Below are 10,000 nucleotides of genomic sequence, written 5' to 3'. Positions count from 1 at the left end.
TCCTTTTCCTGCAAAGAAAAACTGTTCAATGCACCCAAGCATAAAATTACCTGTATAACATTTCTGCTTCAAGCTTTGAAAGTTAAGCTGGACCATCAAACTGAATCCTTAATCATATCCTTGCTGAGAAAACAAGTAATAGGGCAAGAAACGAAAGCAAACATATGACAAACAGCCAGACACACAAAATAATAAAGTCAATAAGGAATACTAGACTGTCACAAGTTAAGATTCACCTTTATTAGGAAGCGCATCATCTTCAAGGTCGTCATCAAAAATTTCTCGTCCATCCTCTACATATCCTTCCCCATCTGCAAGACAGTTTACGTGCATTTTTAGCTAGTAGGCAAGACCTGGAGTTAATTCTTGTGATTACTACATTTTGCAAATTGCAAACATCTTAATACAGTAAGAGAGAAGTTAGTGTTTCATTACTATCAACATTCCGACTTTCAAATTTAAATATTACTGGCAAGCCAATGCAGTAATATTTAGCTATATTTACATCTTTACAATGTTTCAAAATTCCACTTTCAGATTTTCCCCTCACAAAGCTTTCATTCCTGTATGAAAAATGCAACATTTTATTTCACTGAAAAATGCTCTTTTTTTTACTAATTTATGGAAGTTCTGAAAGTTAACCTGTCATGAAAATAAAGACTTTGCTTGCTGACCGCCTCATGCCATGAAGCCTCTCTAACAACAATTGAACCTCACTCCTTGAAGTTCTTGATTATCCGATAAAATGGGTGATTTAGGTGCAATCTGAGTAGCAGCAATATCCTTGCCTGTGAATATCTTTGTTCAAAGCCATGGATGACTGCACGTGTTTCTTTGCAGGCAACCATGTTTAACAGAGGAACAATAATTTCAAGCACCACCCTCCTAGTAAAGGTTCCAGTCTGTTATCCTAACTCATTCAGCTTTGGAGTGATTTCTAGCCTTGTCCTCATCAACACTGACACCTGTGTCAACGAGAGAATCACTGACATGTCAGCTGGTCCTTTTGTGGCAGGAATGAAATGTAGTGGAAATGTTTTTTTTGGAGATTAAGTTAATTTTCATGGCAAAGAGGGACAGTTCTCGACACAACCAAATCGCCTCCTGCAATTTTGCTGCAGCTTGTCCGGGGGAAGAAAGACCCTCGCTAAGGCAGAGTCCAGAGTCAGGCCCAGATAATCCAGTCTCAAGGAGGGTATCGGGGAGGATTTGATGGTCCACTCGAACTCCTGCAGGGTTTGGACTGGTATTGTTAGGTTGCCCATCAGGGCTGAAAGAGTCCGCTCTCAATAGATGATCGTCTAAGTACCCCAGTACTGCAATCCCCCATTGGCACAGCAATGCCAACACTGGGACTAGTACCTTGGTAAAAACCCTGGGGGCAGAGGCAAGAGACCAAATGGTAACGTCACAAATTGATAATGCTCTTCTGCTACTACAAAGCGAAGAAACTGCTGGTGACCAGCGAAGATAGGGATGTTTAGATATGCATCCTTGATATCCATGGAGGCCAAAAAAATCTCCCTGGTGTAGTGACGCCACTAATGAGCAGATGGATTCCATCCGAAATTTCTGTACCCACACAAAGCGGTTCAGGGCCTTGAGGTCCAGGAGGGGATGCACCTTGTCCTCCTTTCTGGGCATGGTGAACAGGTTTGAGTAAAACAGTTGAAAAAGGGTTCCTGAGAGAAAACCGGCACAATCACTCCTTGCGACAGCAAATCGTGTACTGCCCCTCGCAAGTCTCTTAACCGGTCTGAAGACCAGTAAAGATTGGATGGGAAAAACCTGTCCGACGGTCGAGACGGGAATTCGATCTTGTACCCCGAGCGGATCAGCTCGTGAACCCATTTCCTGAAACAAGGAGGCCCACGGTTCCGGAAAGAAGCAAAAACGTCTCCCCACTCCAGAAACGGATGGGGCGCCCCTTCACACAAATGAAGATTTGTCTGCAGATCCAGACAGGCTTTATACAAATGCTGTGACATCGGGCTGTGGCTGTGACCCAGAAGGGCCTGCAGTTGCACCTAAGGGGTCTGGAGGTGAAATTTTATCCTGGGACTCCATTTTACGCTGGTAAGAAAAAAAACTGCACTGTCCCTTTAAGGAGGTGCCAAATCGCGATCTCATTGCGATCTTAGCGGGCTACCAAACCCCAGGCTAGTACAATATAACAGCAGAGTGTACAAAGAAAACCCACAGGGAACCCAAGAAAACATTAGCTCAGGAGCTGCCAGCATTCTGTGTGAAGACGAAGTGAAACTAATCTGCACAGGAAAAAGGAAAGAACAGCCTGTGTCTTCGCAAGAATTAAAGTGCCATGCCGCTCGCCTGTCCAGCGATCATAGCCCACAGGAAAATGGCCACAGTGGCCGCAATATTTCCACCCCCAAGGTAGGAACCTGCACAGGGTAGGGAGAAAACAAATTGAGGAGTTTGGGCCTAGTCCTCCCAAGAGGCCAGAAGAACCGAGGGAGCCCCAATGGTCCGACTATTCCAGGGATAGGGCCCACATGCACCCCGAGACCGCTAGAGGATTTTAGGGGGACAATTACTCACCATACCAGTTGGGCACCACTCCGAAACAGATCACCTCCCACCTGAGATTGGGGTGTTGTGAGCCAGGGGGTACCCCGCGACTCAGGGCATTCCAGGTCAATCATGTCCCAGCGAGATGGTTCACTCGCAGGCTCGTCGCCATCAGTCGGGGGACCGTCGCGGCGAGGCCTAGTTCTGGACTATAACCTACTCACGCTTGCTGGCCAGGCTGGGAGACCTTAAGGATCTATATTATCCAGTCCGAAACAGCCGTTGCTTGCAGTTCTCCAGGAGCCAACTAGTGAAAATAAAAAAAATAAAAATTCCCTATTTAAAGCGAAGACCAAAGTCCCAGCAGGGAGCTAGGTCCTTTTCCTAAAAATAGGCAGAAACGACTGCAATCTGAAGCAGAGTGTGTGGGGTTATGCCTGCAGGGGACAGCCCCCATGGGCATGGTAAAGTTTTTTTTTTCTGCCTAGTGTATTTCTGATTGGAGGAACATAACCCAATGGTAATGAGATCTGGAGCTGCGTCTGTCGACGAACGATAGAGAAATTAATACTTGTGTCATTCTCAAAACTTTTGGTCAGGCTTGTATATAAATCAGCAGTAGGGTACATGTTCTGCCCATATTGGTCATAGCAAATGTGTTATAGATTAAACTGCAATGTTGTTTGACATTGCTGCCATCTAGTGGTCAGAGTTAGTTATTTGCCAGAGCTTGACAGGAAGTAGTGTTTTCTTCAGAGGGAGAGGCTGTAACCTTTAACCTGGAACTGCATTTCCTCCATTTCACAACTGACCCCCTGATTCAGCAGACAGCATGCAGAAGAGCTCTCATCTATTCTTGGACTAGTGATGGAATTGTCTGCAAGTACCTTCACTGATGGAGTGAGGCTGCTGTTTAATGTACTGACACATATGTTTTGTTAATGCTTATGTTGTAGTTTTACAAAGTTATTCAGAAAAAAATACATACAGATCTGAGGTCTCCCGTTTCTTGACTTCTGAATTATTGTTAAGCTGTCTGACTAGTGTTATACAACAGTTCAATAACGCAAAGCAGAACAGTAAAAAGACAACCATGTCCGGTCGGGAATAAACTGAAACGCCATTAATGCAGCATGAGTCTAAGATGAGGAAAGAAGTACAAGGCTGATGTCACGCCACCGCCAACACAGCAAGGCAGGGAGAACATTCCCGGCACCCAGCAAGACGATGCACAATCGCAGGCATCCAGATCTTCACGGGCTAGCAAAATGTCCTCAGCAAGTTCCTCAGCGGCTAGAGCTCGTGCCAAGGCAGAAGCTGCCCACGTCCAGCTACAGTACACAGAAAAAGAAGCGAAGATGATGCAGGAGTTAGCAGCGAAGAAAGCTGTCATAGCACATGAAGAAGCAGAATTGCTCATCCTGCAGCAACAGACTGCAGCTGCAGTTGCTTAAGCAGAGGTCGCTGTCTACATGGGAACAAGTCAATCAGGAAGTGAAAAAATCATATAAAAAGGTGCAGAGGTTCCAGAAAAACCTCTATTTTCTGCAGATCGTACAAGTGAGTACATCCAGAACCTTACTGATGCGCACACAAAGGAACAGTCTCTTAAACCTGAAGCAAAGGAAATCAGGCCGAGATCAACAGACCCCCTGAGCAGGCCCAATCAACCACATGAGGTCAGCGGCTGCCAGCAAACCAAGAATGAAGCACCAGAAACCCCCAAGAACAAAAAACAAGTGTTCCCATCACCTCAACCTATAGATTACATGCGAACAACAATGTGCAGTGGATGTCACCAAATATCTCATCCGCAAAGAAATGGTTAGCTCAGGCTTTCTCCAATTCGATGACTGTCCTGAAAACTATTGGGCATGGAAATCTTCCTTTCTGAATGCCATTGAAGGTCTGAACTTACCAGCATAAATGCTTAATTTAATGATAAAATGGCTTGGTACCGAGTGAGTAGAGCATGCGAAGAGGATGAGAAGAGCAAACCTGTTCAATCCTGCAGCAGGACTCAACATGACCTGGAAAAGACTAGAAGAAACGTATGGATCCCCAGAGGTAATAGAAGGAGCACTGTTGAAAAAACTTGAAGTCTTTCTCAAGGTGGGCTACAGAGACAACGTGAGGCTACAAGAACCAACTGATCTTCTATTAGAGATAGAATATGCCAAAGAGGATGGCTACTTGCCAGGACTTTCATATCTAGATACAGCAAGAGGCACTAATCCCATAGTAGAGAAACTGCCCTCAAATCTGCATGACAAGTGGATGTCAGTGGGAGGTAAATTCAAAGAAGATTATGGAGTCGCCTTTCCCCCCTTTCTCTGCGTTTTCTAGGTTTATCCGACAGCTAGCGAAAATTCGAAGTGATCCCAGTTTCGCCCTCACCACCAGCGGCAATCAAGCACACAGACCTGAGAGACCTCACGGTAGGACCTCTGTATCCACACACAAAACAGCTATACCTTCAGAAGTCACAGACTACCAAAGCATCCACAAGGTACACGCCATAGAAAACCCTGATAGACATTGCCCAATATACAAAAAACCACATCCACTAAAGAAATGCAAAGGCTTTAGAAGCAAACCCATTGCAGAGCGGATGTCTTTCCTTAAACAAAACGGCATCTGTTTCAAGTGCTGCGGATCTACTTATCACATTGCCAAAGACTGCAAAATACACCAGTAGAATGTACAGAATGTGGCAGTGAGAGACATATTGCAGCTTTGCACCCTGGCCCTGCTCCTGCTCCACTAGAGACTGTAGAACCCAGGAAAGATAAGGACAGGGAGCAACAAGAGACCCCACTCTCCTCAGTAATGTCTAATTGCACTGAAGTATGTGGACAAGGCAAGAGTGCACGATCATGCTCAAAAATCTGTTTAGTGACTGTGTATCCCACTGGCAAGAGAGAAAGAGCAGTGAAAATGTATGCAGTGCTAGATGAACAGATCAACAGATCCCTTGCAAAGTCAGATTTCCTTGATATCTTTAACCTTAAGGCAAGTGCAGTTCCATACACTCTAAGGACATGTGCGGGGACAATTGAAACCACAGGGAGAAGAGCTACTGACTTTACCATTGAATCCTTCAATAAGAAGTGCAGTTCCCACTTCCTACCCTAATAGAGTGTGGCATGATACCTGACGACAAAACTTGAGATTCCCTCTCCAGAAGTAGCCCATCACCACCCTCACCTCCGCTCAATTGCTCACCTTATCCCAGCTGTTGAGCCAGATGTTTCTATCCTTTCACTTCTTGGGAGAGACATCCTTCAGGTACACAAGGTGCGCCAGCAAACCAATGGACCTTATAATGCCCCCTATGCACAGAGACTGGACCTGGGGTGGGTCATTGTAGGAGAAGTTTGCCTGGAGACAGTGCACCAGCCTGACAACATTAGCACTCTGAAGATGTCAGTGTTAACAAATGGACGCACATCTCTTCTCAGTCCCTTTCACAACAGCTTCATTGTCAAGGAAAGCTTTGGCGGGTCAACACAACACTGTGACTCTTCTACACTATATGGTAAAGAAGAAGTCAATTCCAACATTGAAACAGACAATCTAGGGATTACAGTGTTCCCGAAAACTAAAGATGAAGACAAACATGCCCTCTCTATAGAGGATCAGACCTTCTTGCAGATCATGGACAGAGAGGCTTACCAAGATGACAATCACAGTTGGATGGCCCCTCACCCCTTTCGCACACCCAGACGTGTTTTGCCTAGTAACAGGGAACAAGCCATGAAGCGTTTGCATTCACTCAGCAAAACACTGCAGAGAAAGCCAGAAGTGAAAAGAGATTTCATTGAATTCATTAAAGGGATGCTAGACAATGATCACGCTGTACTTGCAGTCGAAATGTCTGAGCTAATCACAGATGAACTAGACCTTGACTTTGATGCTGTGAAATTCTTCACTGATAGCAAGACTGTCCTAGGGTACATTTGCAACACCACTAGGAGGTTCTATCTGTAGGTCTCCAACAGAGTGGATAGAATCAGGCAATCTACACACCCAGATTAGTGGTTCTACGTATCTACAGAGCAAAACCCTGCAGATTATGCCACTAGACCTACTCAAGCAGCATACCTTCAGAACTCTATATGGTTCTCAGGCCCATCCTTTTTGTACCAACTACACTGTGAGCAGATAGACACTGCTAATGTTTATCCACTCAGAGCCCAAAGCTGACCCTGAAATCAGATCGGAAATTATGAGTTTCAGTACCAAAGCTTCTGAAACCACACTTCACTCACATTGCTTTGAGAGATTTTCTTGCTGGAAGATCTAAATCGCTAAATCCTTCCGGAGAGAAACCAATAGCGATCAGGTCAGAAGGTGGGAAGGTTTCCATGAACAGGTCAATTTAGTAGAACTTGCTCAGGCAAAGTCTGTTATAATTTCTTCTGTTCAAAACAAGCATTTCCAGAAGGAAATTGACTGCATCAAAAAACAAAAGACATTCCCAAAACAAAGCCGTCTAGGGAGGCTTAGCCCTTTTTTTTTTTTTTTTTTTTTAGACAAGAATGGGTTGTTGAGAGTAGGTGGACGTTTGTCTCTTGCTGAGCTTTCAGAGTAAGAGAAACAGCCTGTCATACCTTATGATCACCACATTATGATCGCCACATTGCGACACTGCTTGTTAGGTACTACCATGAACAAGTAGTTCACCAAGGGCGACACATCACATAAGGTGCAATTAGATCCACAGGTTTCTGGATTCTTGGTGGCAAACGCTTGGTATCAGCTGTCATACACAAAATGTGTCATCTGTCGCAAGCTGCGAGGAAGATTACAAAGTCAAAAGATGGCAGAGCTGCCAGAAGACAGAGTAATTGCTCAACCACCTTTCACCAATGTGGGCTTAGATGTATTTGGCCCGTGGTCTGTTTTAACCCGTCGCACTAGAGCAGGCAACGCGGACAGTAAACGATGGGCAGCCCTTTTCACTTGTTTGTCTACCCGAGCTGTACACATAGAGCTACTTGAAGCCATGTCAACATCAAGCTTTATTAACGCCTTGAGGAGATTCTTAATTCGTGGCCCAGCAAAACTGCTCCGTTCTGACAAAGGAACAAACTTTGTAGGAGGCTGCAAAGAACTTAACATTTGTGACAGTGAATCACAATTGCAAGACTTTCTCCAAGACAGAGGATGTACATGGGTCTTTAATCCTACACACTCCTCACACATGGGTGGTGTCTGGGAGAGACTTCTAGGTATTGCCAGGCGAATCTTGGACGCTATGTTGCTACAAACCAAACCTGCTCACTTGACCCATGAGACTTTAAGCACCTTTATGGCAGAGGTTACAGCTATTATGAATGCCAGGCCTATAGTTCCTGTGTCCTCGGACCCAGATACACCTATGGTCCTTAACCCAGCAATGTTGTTGACTCAAAAGGTGAACTCTTTGTCTGCTCCATCTGCAACCATAAGTACAACCCAAGTTCATGCAAAACAATGGAAGCAAGTACAATGCTTGGCAGACACCTTTTGGAAAAGATAGAGAGAGAGAGTATCTGTCAAACCTGCAACGCCGTAGGAAATGGACTGAGGATCACCCAAATGTAAAAGTGGGTGGTGATGTTCTGTTGGACAGCCAAGAGAGCAGAAATGAGTGGCCCGTAGGACTTATTGTCAATATTCTACCTAGCAGGGATGGCAAGGTTAGAAAGGTAGAGGTCAAGATTGTAAAAAATTAGACTGCCAGAATTTATCTCAGACCTATAACTGACATTATAGTTTTGATCTCAGACTAACTAGGATTCAGTTTTCCTGTTTATATGTTTTTTCTGCATAGCAGTAATTGTTTGGGTAGTGACATAATAAATTATGCCAGACAGGGAGTGTTCTGCCCATATTGGTCATAGCAAATACCGCAATGTTGTTTGACATGTCTGCCATCTAGTGGTCAGAGTTAGTTATTTGCCAGAGCTTAACAGGAAGTAGTGTTTTCTTCAGAGGGAGAGGCTGTAACCTTTAACCTGGAACTGTATTTCCTCCATTTCACAACTGACCCCCTGATTCAGCAGACAGCATGCAGAAGCTCTCGTCTATTCTTGGACTAATGATGGAATTGTCTGTAAGTACCTTCACTGATGGAGTGAGGCTGCTGTATAATGTTTAATGTACTCACACATGTTTTGTTTATGCTTATGTTGTAGTTTTACAAAGTTATTCAGAAAAAAGAATACATACAGATCTGATGTCTCCCATTTCTTGACTTCTGAATTATTGTTAAGCTGTCTGACTAGTGTTATACAACAGTTCAATAACGCGAAGCAGAACAGTACACAGGGTATTAAACTTGGAGTCCGATATAAAGCTACATGAAGGAATGAAGGATGGGGAGGGGGGTGGGTATAAATCTTTTATATTAAAGTAGTACTAAAGGTTGAATCCGTGCCAAAGTGACATGCCACAATGTGCAGACAATGGTGTTTCACACAAACTGATGTTCTTAATGCCAGGGTGGCCTCTTACCGCAAAAGACTTCTATGTTGGCATTCAAGTGATGGACGTGACAGTCTGGTAAGGTGGTAAAGGTGGATTCTTACCGAAAGTCAGAGAGATATGAGCTTGGACTGCTGGAATACAGGAGATCCGACCAGGAATCCTGGAAGCTAGTCCACTTCACAATGATATGGTTCCGATGTCTCAAGGCGCAATTTCCACAGAGAAGATACCCAATATAAAGAATATATTTTTTTCTTTGCGCAGCTTTCACTTCCACCACTAAAGGTTGAGATTTTCTATATCAGGATTTTAAATATAAAGCACAATACTGGTAAAAATGTTTACTTTACATTTAATTTGAATGCCTTCTATTACCTCCAATCCATCAGCCTCCAGCTTCAGATGTTTTCTTCTCTGCACAAAGCCCTTAAAAGTGATTGTAATTTTTTTTTTTAAACAGGTTATACTTACCTGCTCGCCGCAATGGCTTTGCACAGAGCAGCCCTGCTCCTTCTCTTCTGGGGTACCGTGGCAGGCTCCCCCTGCTTTCAAGAGTGCTTCCATAGCAAGCTGCTTGCTCTGGGGTAGGTCATACGGGCTTGAGCAACAGCATTGACACACAGTGCGGAGAGAGAGAGAGAGAGAGAGAGAGAGAGAGCGAGAGAGAGAGGGGGGGGAGAGAGAGAGAGGGGGGGAGAGAGAGAGAGAGAGGGGGGGAGAGAGAGAGAGAGAGGGGGGGGAGAGAGAGAGAGAGAGAGGGGGGGAGAGAGAGAGAGAGAGGGGGGGGAGAGAGAGAAGAGAGAGGGGGGGAGAGAGAGAGAGAGAGGGGGGGGAGAGAGAGAGAGAGAGGGGGGGAGAGAGAGAGAGAGAGAGAGGAGAGAGAGAGAGAGAGGGGGGGGGAGAGAGAGAGAGAGAGAGAGAGAGAGAGAGAGGGGGGGAGAGAGAGAGAGGGGGGGGGAGAGAGAGAGAGAGAGAGAGAGAGAGGGGGGGGGAGAGA

At 45.0% G+C, this 10,000-nt stretch overlaps 1 protein-coding gene across 1 annotated transcript in view; it reads right to left on the bottom strand.

The window, feature by feature from the left end:
- The window catches only part of POLA1 (DNA polymerase alpha 1, catalytic subunit), a 1,022,539-nt gene that overhangs the window by 972,980 nt on the left and 39,559 nt on the right, over positions 1-10,000 (bottom strand). Inside the window, exons 4-5 of the mRNA XM_082247055.1 lie at positions 237-311; positions 1-8 (exon numbers count right to left, since the gene is read on the bottom strand). The exon at positions 1-8 is cut by the window's left edge and continues 108 nt beyond it. Of these exons, the coding sequence (XP_082103181.1) occupies positions 1-8; positions 237-311 (83 nt within the window). The remainder of the gene's footprint in view (positions 9-236; positions 312-10,000) is intronic.

Source organism: Pelophylax lessonae (assembly GCF_965119305.1).
Source record: "Pelophylax lessonae genome assembly, chromosome: 2".
Taxonomy (NCBI): domain Eukaryota; kingdom Metazoa; phylum Chordata; class Amphibia; order Anura; family Ranidae; genus Pelophylax; species Pelophylax lessonae.
This window is presented reverse-complemented; position numbering and strand designations above follow the sequence as displayed.